The sequence below is a fragment of the Micrasema longulum genome, unplaced genomic scaffold (assembly GCF_059751315.1).
Source record: "Micrasema longulum isolate JH-2025_06_02 unplaced genomic scaffold, ASM5975131v1 h1tg000046l, whole genome shotgun sequence".
In the NCBI taxonomy this organism is placed as follows: Eukaryota; Metazoa; Arthropoda; class Insecta; order Trichoptera; family Brachycentridae; genus Micrasema; species Micrasema longulum.
Window position 1 is genome coordinate 379,734 of NW_028277253.1, and position 12,112 is coordinate 391,845.

At 34.7% G+C, this 12,112-nt stretch overlaps 1 protein-coding gene across 1 annotated transcript in view; it reads right to left on the reverse strand.

Annotated features, from left to right (window-relative positions):
- Positions 1 to 8,223: 8,223 nt before the first annotated feature.
- Positions 8,224 to 12,112, reverse strand: part of LOC148285221 (plasma membrane calcium-transporting ATPase 2-like) — an 88,964-nt gene continuing 85,075 nt past the window's right edge. Inside the window, exon 2 of the mRNA XM_088228462.1 lies at positions 8,224 to 11,907. Within this exon, the coding sequence (XP_088084588.1) occupies positions 8,414 to 11,893 (3,480 nt within the window). The 5' untranslated portion in view covers positions 11,894 to 11,907 and the 3' untranslated portion in view covers positions 8,224 to 8,413. The remainder of the gene's footprint in view (positions 11,908 to 12,112) is intronic.

A 12,112-nucleotide genomic window follows, 5' to 3' on the forward strand; every position in this document is an offset into this window, starting at 1 on the left:
GATGCCCAATTACGTGGCTCATCGTCTGGTTGATACTCCGGGATCCTTTGCGACATATTCTACCTTAGCCGGGATATTCTCAGCAGAACGGCTGCTCCGGGGTCGGGCAGACCCGGCAGCATCTCATGTTGTCCTATACACTTCTAGGCGATCGGCTCAACGCCGTTATGCCTTTCCAATTGGTGTCGGACGACAGGGAAATCTGCGCCTAAATTCACGCTGCGCCAGACAAAGTATTTCACAAAAAAATCGAAACCATTTTTCCGCGTTCTTAGAGAAGTATAGCGATTCATGCCTTGTTGGCGTGTATTTTATATATATTTACTTCACAAATGTCAAAGCAGAACTAACATTTGCTGCCATTTGCAAAAGTTATGGCATCTTCCGATATGGTGATGACTTTTGCGCCACCTTCTATAAAGTTGAGTTCTTAATGAAACCTTCCGGTAACTTCGTGAAATTAGGAATAGAAAATATTATTTATACGGAGAACGTTTTTGAGTAGAGAATATGAAAGTCTAGACATTTACAGAAGAATGACTAGGAAATAGAAAATCGGATTGTGGTCCTGTGGCTAGTGTCTCAGACTTACGGACCAATGGTCCGTGGTTCAAATTCCACTCTACTCCAACTTTATTTCCAATTTGTAATATTAAGTTATTTACAACTCGTTCAAGTTGGCCCTTAAAATTAAATATTTGCGTAAATCATTAAAAAAAAATAGAATTTCTACGCATTTTTGAAATCTCTTTCCATCTAGTTTTAAAAAATCTAATCGACTTTGGCTCGGATGCTCCAAAAAAGTTGAGAAATGTTTAAAGTTAAAAAATAATTTTAGGTTTTTATTGAAATGGTTTGTATGCAAAAACTTGTTGAAAAAAAACAAATATTTTATTAATGTCCCTGGAACTTCTTTCCGGACGAAAAAAATGTGTTATTTTAATTTATGTTGACGTACTGAAAGCATTTGTGCTTTTTTTTACAATTCCTACAAACAAATATTAAGCTTAAATAATAATCGTCTCGTCAAAACACCAAACATAATATTTAAATATATTGGTATCTCTATAATCCAATTTGATCGTATTATTTTACTTTTCATCTAATAAAGTACATAATTGTCAAAAAAAATTGTGAATTCTGAAAAACATCTTTTACTTTGTGGTATAACATTGTACACAATTTGTATATAAATTTGTATAAACCACTTATACGTCGACCGGTTTCCAGGTTACTTCTTTATCATCACTATTTTTATTGTAAAATATTTTTATGAAAAAAACATAATAATGAAAGAAGGAGAGACACAGATCGAATTTAACTCGAAATTGTTCATTTAAAATTATAAAACAAATTGTGTATTTTTTATCGTCACTCACTTCGTTACTAAGTTTTTAGTGTTATAAATCAAATATTATTATAAAAATAAGAAGTTGAAGTATAAATATACGAAATATTTAAATCATTCATACTTTTTCATTCTTAAATATTGACTTAATTCAAAAGCAGGTTACTCATTTTACCTTGCGTAAATTATTTTTCAATATTTATTTTTCGCTTGTACGAGTATTAAGTGTTATTTAAGACGCAAGAAAATATTTTGTAACGACATCGTTCATGGTTTCGACGTTAGCAAAAATACATTTTCAATACATTATAGAATATACTCACCATTTCACCAAATTCAGCCAGGGAAAGGCCCATCTGTTTGAAGTTCACTGGTCTTTTGTATTATTTTGAAGGATAAATTTCCTTTCATAGAAAAAGGATCTTCCTTAAATATTATATGTTTGGCCTAAATTTGTAGCAAAAATCAGACAACGCACAATCATTGTTTCTTAAATATTTCATTACCTCGAATTAAGAAAAATAATTATTATTCTTATCAAAAACATTTTTCACTTTGTGGTATGACATTTTACACTTATTTGTTTATAACTTTGTATAAACCACTTAATTTTTTTAATTACACTTCGACCGGTTTCGGGGTTACTACCTCATCGTCAGGAATTTAACTAACTTATAATTACACGCGTTGCTATTTATACAGTAAAATATTGTATGAAAGAGACAGAAAATTGAAAGAAAGAGAGAGAAATACAATAAAATATATCATAACGGGAATAGTTTTAAAAGAGGACTCGAAGTTAAATTTAATTATTTATTTATTGTTTGAAGTTTTTGATTAATGGCTTTACTAATTTCTAATCGTTCTAAATTATCTGAACGAAAACCATTTTTATTGACATGCAAAATTTCTACACACGTTTCTTGATTAAATTCATGGTTTTCGGATATAAGATGATTTGCGAATTCTGAAAAATTATTATTACTCAGACATCTTATATGTTCTTTGATTCTAACTTTAAATTTACGTGAAGTTTTTCCAATATAGAAATTTGGGCAATTTAAACAATTTAATTTATAAATTCCCGAATGATTTAATTTATCATCCTTATCTTTACAATTTGTTAATATTTTACCTATGTTATTATTAGTATAAAAAAGCTGACCTAATATTGTTAGGTAAAATTTGTGCTATATTATTAGAAAATGAATTAATATACAAAATTCTACGCCAGTTCTCATTTTTATTGGAAACATTTTGGGAACTGTATAAGTATTTTTTCCTAAAGTTTAATTTAAGTTTTTATTCAAAATATTGTCAATTAAATTTAGTTCATAGCCATTATTGAAAGCAATACTCTTTAGCAATACTCTATTCCCGTTATAATTTATTTTATGTTCTTTCTCTCTCTTTCTTTCAATTTTCTGTCTCTTTCATACAATATTTTATTATATAAATAGCAACGCGTGTAATTATAAGTTAGTTAAATTCCTGACGATGAGGTAGTAACCTTGAAACCGGTCGAAGTGTAATTAAAAAAAATAAGTGGTTTATACAAATAAGTGAAAAATAATTATAATTATTCCCCGTAACTGGGTAAATAAAAGTATAAAGAGTCACTTAATATACATTAATGCTTCAAATGGTCAAAATTAGACGGAGGAAACAAAATCTGGCTTCTATCTGACTTAACAAGAAAATGGTTCCAAATTAGGGTTTTAGCTTACAAATAAAATTGGACAGGAATCGGGTATCATCTTCTGCCTCCGGATTTGCAGCTCTTTCAACTACTTAAGTGGAGCGTGGTAGGAGTAGTAAAGATAGTTTGTCTTCTTTTTTTTGGAGGACAAGCAATTGGACGTCTTCGTTGGGTATTAATTTTAATATTGGTTTAACAATTACTCGTATGTCATCCGACCAGTCAATTGTGCCGGTGAAAGATTACGTAACAAATTTTAGAGGAGAAAGTTGGAAAAATTGGAATCAATTTTCTTGAATGCTGTGGGCTTTAAAAATGAGACGAGCTGCTAGTTCACTGGCGTGTTGCTGGTAGTCGGTTAGTATTGAGAGCAATACATTTTCAAGGTGTGTGAGGTAACAGATTATTTGAATTATCGAATCTGTTTTGGCTTTCAGTTCTGTAAGCAAATGATATCGAGTTGCAGCAATGATGATGAAAAGGTACCGTACTCCATCTTTACTGAAAGAGTGATTGTTGGTTGCAAACCAAGCTGAAGCATAAACTTTGACGACATATGTTGCAAGAATTATTGAATTTCTCGAGATTTCATGTAAATGCAGAACTCGATTAGCATGAGTTATCCATAAATATTAGACCTCTTGTCTGCAATTTGTTTTCTGAATCATCAAGGAATATCCCAGTTGAAACCGATATGAATTTTTTGTACAATTATTTGATACTTCGAGTAAGAAACTCGAGTGATTCTGCCAAAATGGGTTAAAAACGAATAATTGGTATTTTTTTGCACATATACACGTAGATCTTTACCTATTGTGAAAATGTCCGCTGTTCCAATGTGCTGCCATCAATATATGTATAGAAACAAGTATCGGACAAGTTATTAATTCAAATGCAGTGGGTAGATAAACCATTATAATGGTTTGTCTAACCCCTTTCCAGCAGACATATTATGACACGTTCACGTTTTTTTCATCATGCCGAATTTCCAGCAAAAATTCCATAAATATTGCTGACTCCAAGACGAAATCGGTGATTGCTTTTCCCTTCAGATTCATTCCATTGTGTTCTTACACTTGCAGAATAAAATGTCAAATAGTGCTTTAATTTATTCAAATTCGGTTCAAACATAAACCAGAACTTACTTCGAAAACAACATAAAATCAAAACTTTTTTTTTAATATTCGCTTTTTTATCATTTATTAAAATATTTCCATTTTAAAGGCCATTTTCAACAGGTTGTATATAACTCACTATTAGAACATGGAAATTAAGTTGTGGTAGAGTAGGGTCCGTGACACTAGCCACGGGACTACAACTCTGTTCTACTTTGACATCAATCCAAAGTAGTTTGACGTTTTCATAAAACATTTTCCTCGTCTTATTTTGAAACAGTTTTTCACCTTTTTCTCGCCGTTTAAACGCTCCAGCTTAATATACTTACAAATGTGTACTTATGTAAATCGAGGAATGAAACTACCATAGTGCGTTTTGACGTATATTTTTTATTTATAGGAATATAAATCAAAAATACACAAGACTTAATTGAATAAACATAAATAATCACAAGTTTGTACCCTTTGAACGATGTGAGGTGCAACTTTTTTTACTGTGTTTCACGTAATAAAATATGTTTTTGAATAATGATGTACTAGTTGTTTCCGTCATAGTAATAAATACTTTTCAGTATTTTTTAATTAAAATTCTTTTTTTCTCCTCCCAACTCGACACAGGACTTTCAGCCCCATGAAGTTGGGACTTATGTTTTTAAAAAATAAAAATAATTGTTTGTAAATTAATAAAAAAATAAGCAAATAAATGGTCGAGTATCAATATCTGAAAATATTGAGTGCATGTTGAAATCATTATGATACGTTACCTTTTTTGGTGTTGTTTATTTAAATCTCATCAATGTTATAACAAAATAAAAGGTCTGTTTTTGTATGTCGTTTTATGAATGATTGTAATGCTAAGCAGAAAGACAAAGAACTTTATATTTACAAATAGGAGATATTATATAATAATGTATATCTTTTAAAACGTTTGCCTTTCAGCTTAGTAATTACAAATAATGCGATGTATTATGTATGTCGCCAAACATTCTTGTAAAAAGCGTGTCGCATTTCGCCAATTTTTCTGGTTCTTATCCTGTGATCGCTTTTAAGGCCAGTATTTGAAATTTTCGGTTTTTAATACAATCTTAAAAATATCATGAATTTTTAATTTTACGTAAACCGAATATTTCTAAAAACGTGCCTTTAATGTAAATGAATGCAATGGTGAATTCGCATCGCCAGCAAATATGGTCAACTGCTATGTTTTAGCGTTTCAAAAAAACGTGAAATATCTGCGTTCTCGGTATTGAAATGTAGCATAAACAAACATTTACACATGATAGATAAGTTAGAAGAATGCGAATATTCCACGTATTTTCATTTGGCTTTTTTTTTCACAATCAACTTTTTCTATTCACTGATTCACCATATCTCTACACGCAAAGTAAAATCCCTTTTTCTAAATCCTTAATATTTTTGCTGTTTGAGTAAACAGATCAGAGATTGTTGGTTTTCAATTCAGTGAATGTAAAAAGTCAGTAAATGATATGAGAGGCAACCCTTGTTAGGAACGCCGCTAGTTGTAAACTGAATTCATTGTCGGCTGGTGACACATTGTGAGGATAACTCAATTTAAAAATAGCACAAAAGCGGGCAGCTCCTACCACAGAGAGGAGAGTACTCGAGTAGAGCAACTCTCATCCCCTGCAAGTTGCAACTCGAGATCATTATTGCGCACCTCGGCTTTTCGAAACTGGGGTTAACACTTTAAAACAATTAAAACACCGATATTTTGTGTATGTGAGAGGGGGATTTTATTGAAGCAAACATTGACAAATTGATTATGCAATACATGGATCATCTAAAAACTCGGAAAAGTTTAACATCTAGAAAGTTTAATAAAATATTGTGGCTCTCAAAGTTCTCTCTTAATAGCAACAAGAGGAGAGCTAAACAGTTGGAATTATATAATAAGACATTTATTGATATATCTGTTGGATATGTTTTAAACCAGAAGCTTTTTATTACTATGAGATAAATAGTGTCAGTAAATATTTTTAATTCTACTAAAAGATGTGCATATTTAATACGTTTAATTTTTAAAATGGTTAAATAGTTTAAATATATTCTACTAAAAATCTCATCAACATTCATTGCCAAGTCCATAATAATTCGCTAAAACACTCCCAACCAAGAATGTCTGACTTCGCTCGTGCAAGCCGCACGCAGCTCGCACGAGTAAAGCCCATGCGAATTACATTTGACGCACAAGCAACCTAAAATGGACAAATCGCAAACTTCAAACTTCAAACGCACGCCATATATAAACTATCTCCGCCAACAATATAAACAATCAGTTCAACAGTATCTCGACACAATCTCGCCCGCCCGCGTGCACGCCCTTCTTCGTTATACATAATCATATATATATGTATATATATATATATGATTATAATATATATATATATATATGCGTATCTCACTACAATCCTGCAGTCTACAGATGCACATTACGTCTAATAAAATGGTATTACATCTAAATCGGTATACTTTAGACTTAGAACATTTCAAACAACCCCGTGTACCATAATCATTCCAGTCGCGAAACAGTACCTACGTATCTACAAATTTGGCTCAGGTGCGTACCCCGTACGAGATAACGTAGTCTACATGAAACAGTTTCTCTTAAATTGGCAAACATTTTTTGAGTACATTTCTTTATTTACATATACGCAGAATACATATCTTACGTCTATGCGTACTACACATTATTATAAGGTAAGATAAAACTTGATAGGATTAAATATTCCCCAATTAGTCTATTACAAATATCGATTAATCGTATTATACGAGTAGGTGCCATAAATGTACCCCATCTAGACACTCAATACACTACAGCAATATTATAGAGATACGGGATACCTAAAATTACAATTCACTACTCCCGGCTCGCGCGCACACCGGATCAGTGCAGTCCTCAAACGACCTACCCTCGCACGTCACCGCACCCACACAGGGATGACCCGTGAGTAGTCAAACAGTACACATATACGCTAGGATATACACAAGTAAACAGTCTAGGGGAGGGGGGAGGGGGGGTGGATGTCAGCAACTCGAGTGGTAAAGAAACAATAATGCCACAAACAGTGGTGAGCGTGTCCCTACACGAAGAAGCGGCCGCCTACACGACTCTCATGTTCTACGTTTACCCCTTGCCTCGAAATTCCCAAATCTCACATTCAACCACTGAATATAGTTAAAATAGGTGTATATTATAAAAATACTCAAGTACATTACTAACAAAATGAAATCGTAGTGGATGTCGAGAAGAGTAAATAGATCAATACATTCTTAAGAAAATAACTTGTAGATATAGGTATAATAAGTGGTCCAAGATACGAAGAGACCTCTCCAGTGCGAAGAGGGACAAGCCTAGAGGAGCTTGTATAAATAGAATGTAAGAAACTATCACATTTAGGGACAGACTGGTATGGTTAAAAGACATAGAAAAATACATTTTCCATAAATAGCGTAAATTTCTAACATTGGATATAAAAAGTATTAAATAAAATGGACCATAAATTCAGCCTCGTTAATACTGATTGTATACCAACTCAAACACTTCGCGAATATTATATCAAATTATTTGGCCCGAAAGTCGCACATATTCAAGGTGACAAGAACGCAGGAAAATAAATAGGGAACAGGTATTTACACACAACACTCAATACAATACAGATACAAATATTGTGCACAATATGCATTGTAAATACTTTCTAAGTATCCAAAAACACTTGATTATTGTGCCTACATAATAATTATTTAAATATTAAGTCAATGCGATATAATGATCTTGAAATATTGGATTTCAAATACCATTTTATGGTAGATTAGTTTGATCGTGAATAGTTTTATCTGATATGACTCTCGTAGAATTAAAATGTATAGTAAATTACAATAGATCTTCGACCTTTTATTGTAAACATTAACTCTCTTCTGTAAACAGTTAGAGAATGTAGTCTTTAAATACAGCGTTTGACGTTATTCAATAAATATATTAATACATTTATATACATGTACACATTTACCAGGGCTTTTAATAATTTTATTTAATAAAACTACGAATTCAACTCTTATATTTTGGCTTTTGATTTCAAAGTGATTAGTCAAATTCGATAGATGATTTTCATATCTGTCATCATGTTTACATAAAGTAGGTATTTCTTTACTACTATACTGAAGTAAAATATCAAGAAGACATGTTTTAGTGATGATCTCAAATTAGCATGTTTATGCGTAATGCATTGTAATTTAGATTCTTGTCTCATGCATAGGCTGTATCATGAAGGACGTTCCGTGGGGACTGGCGTGGAGGCGGTGGGTAGAAGGTCCTGCCGAGTTGTTGGGAGAGTGCTGGCTGGCCTTAGTGTGAGCATCGTCTTCCAAGTAGGGTCCAGGGTGGCTGCGGGAGCTGCGCAGACTGTTCAAGCTGTGTACTGAGCGCAAGTCTTCCAGTGTAGATTTGAAAGCGCGGATTACCCGCAATTGAGTCTGCAAGCGAGTCAGGCCTCTAATCCATAGGATGCGTCCTGCGGGGGTGCTCTCTGGCTCTGCGCTGTAGCTATCGTCACCATTACCATCATCGTCTTCGCTGGACTGACCGTGGCCCCACAGTATATTCTTAGGTAGCTTATGAGTTGGAATGCAATTAATAATTTGTGCCCAAACCAGCGTTCCGACTCCAAAAAAGATACACCACATCCACTGTTCAAGTGACAAAGGCTTAGTGGCAAAAGCGACTCTTCCATATTGTACAATCAGTACTTGAGAAATACATGTTAGAACCCAGATGCTGTAAAATATCGGATTGGTCAGAATTCCTTTAAAGATATTTCGCTGACCGTGGATCTTTCGAGCGTTCAATTCATTGAAAAGGGTCATCATTACAAACGTGTTGAAAATAATTGTGAAGTGTTGGGTTGGGGGGGCTCCAAAATCAGCTCCTCGGCCAGATTCAATATCAAACAGTTTATCTCCGACAAACAGCAATGTGAAAATGACCACAAGCTGATAAAATGCTTGACCAAGAATATTCTTCATCATGGTACGTGAGATTAAAGGCTTGGTTCGTCCATACGGCTTGCGCAAAAGTAAATCAGGAGTTGGCATTTCAGTAGCTAAAGCTAAAGAGGCCAATGTGTCCATTATAAGGTTTACCCATAGCATTTGTACAGCTTTTAGGGGGCTATCTTGTACGGCACATGCGCCTACAAAAGCAACAACAACAGCAACGACGTTGACTGTTAGTTGAAATTGAAGAAATTTAGCGATACTGTCATACACATTTCGACCCCACATAACTGCTTTTACAATGCTACTAAAGTTGTCATCCGTTAAAATAATATCTGAAGCCTCTTTAGCAACATCTGTACCTGCAATTCCCATCGCAAACCCTACATCAGCTTTCTTTAGAGCGGGTCCGTCATTAGTACCATCTCCCGTCACAGCTACAACTTCACGATTAGATGAGATATTACTGTCAATAATTCCTTTCACAAGCGTATACTTATCTGCAGGAGATGACCTGGCTAACACACGCAGTCTTGGCCAAACCTTATCTAGTAAATGCTGTTGCACAATACCTTGGTTGTCCCTTATACGTTTGTTGAATTCTTTTCCATCCAGAATCAAAAAATCATCAGTCGGTGTTATAATTCCACATTTTACGGCAATTGAACGAGCTGTATTAACATTGTCACCTGTCACCATTCGAACGGTTATTCCAGCATTTTGACATTGGCGAATAGCATCAGGAACTTCTGGACGTACTGGATCTTCGATTCCCACTACACAAAGACACGTCAAATTTTGAACTGCGTATTCTTCATCTTCCCAATTTGGTTCAGAATCAATGTGCACTTGATTGATCTCGGCTTTGTGGGGCACAAAGTCACGATAAGCTATTGAAATAGTGCGTAAACCGTCATTTGCCATTGGTTCGATAACTTGTTTCAGTAGTTTGTCTTGCATGTCAGATGTAAGAGTCTCAAGTTTTCCATTATGTCCGTATATAAAAGCGCATTTCTTCATAATAATCTCAGAAGCTCCTTTGCAGTAAAGTCGGTATCCTCCATCTTTGCGAGGAATTATGGTACTCATAGATTTCCTTATGGAGTTAAAGGTGTAAACCCTTGTAAAACTTTCCTCCGGAATGCCATCTCTTATGGTTTGATAATTTCTTCCCAAAGCCTTGACAAATCCAAGTAAAGCGCACTCTGTTTTATTTCCAACTTGCATAGGTAGATCTGTTGGGTCCTTGGAGTCCGTGATTCTTGAAGTATATGCAGAGTTAATGCAAATTCCTTCAACGATTAAATTTCCAACTGTTAGTGGTAATTCAGCAAATAAAGGATTACTTTTCCTGAGTTTCTCGCAAATAAAAGATTCTACTACAGTCATCCTGTTAGTGGTCAAAGTGCCAGTTTTATCTGAACAGATTGATGTTGCATTTCCCATTGTTTCGCAAGCATCAAGATGACGAACCAAGTTATTGTCTTTCATCATTTTTTTAACAGAGTAAGCAAGAGACAATGTCACCGCAAGTGGTAAACCTTCTGGTACAGCCACGACAAGAACAGTTACACCGATGATAAAATGTTGGACAAAATAGTTAATGTAATAATTTTTCCACTGTTTTTGCTCAATAACAAATGTTTTTATGCAAAATTGAATACCGAGCATAATAACAGTGAGGACTGCAATAGTTGATCCCGCATATCCAATTTGAATAGCAAGTTTAGTCAATTTTCCTTGCAGAACAGATTTCTCTTTTTTACCCGAATCATCAGAACAAGGGTCATTCGATATAATCGGTTCCTCTTCGCCAGTTGTCATTTGACTTGTACTTGCTCCTTCATCTGTTGAAGTACTCTTTTTTGATCGTTTAGAGTCCTTTTTCTTCTTCTTTTCGATATCTTCTTGAGTTACAGCCGCTCCTAATAGAGTGAATATTATTCCGGCTTGAGAATTGACTCCTACAGCTGTAACTATCATTTTTCCACTACCTTCCATGACATGAGTACCGGACAGCATCATCGGGTCAACATTTTCACCTTTCTTAACGTGATCAGATTCTCCCGTTAGAGAAGATTCGTCCACTTTCAGATCATTACTTTGAATGAGTATTCCATCTGCAGGTAAAAGGTCCCCGTACTTTATTTGACAAATGTCTCCGACCAATATTTCCGTTATAGGAATTTGATTGAGTTCACCATGTCTGATGACAGAAAACTTGTGTTCTCCTTCAATTCTACTCTGCAAACCTCTAAACTGTCGTTCTTTGGTATAATCGTTACAAGCTGTTACAATTACCACAACAATTACTGACACGAGAATCGCAGCTCCTTCGATCCAACCATGATGCGCTTCTTCTTCATCTAGCGGGCTTTCATCTGCTGGTTGGTAAAAAGCTAGGCCAAGAGATATAAGAGACGCGACTTCCAGAATAATGAGGGTGATATCTTGTAAAGCTTCCCAGACTAGTTGCATAAATGTTTTTGGTGGTTTAGGAGGGATGGTGTTGGAACCGAACGTCTCTTTCCGGTGCTCCAAGTCCATATCGGAGCCAGACAGACCGAGGGTTGAGGAGGTGTAGAGCTTTAGACAGATCTCCTGGACCCCCCCAAAAGCCCGCAACCTGGCGATCCCTTCCTGACCCCGATGCTCCATGAGCTCCCGCAGCTGGCGCAAAGTGACGCCATACTGCGTGGGTCGCCCGTCAATCGTCGCCATGATACTTCTTTAATCTAAAAGACAAAAAACACAACTAAGATATAATTGAAAAAACACGATTATTTTTAGGGACACATTCATACTACATTTTTTATCAATTCAAGTACATAATTTGCCAATAGTGAATAGTATGATAATAACCACTTTTAAGAAATTAACATATGTATTAAAAAAATTATAATACTTTATGCACATATTTAAATATTCTTACTTGTTATA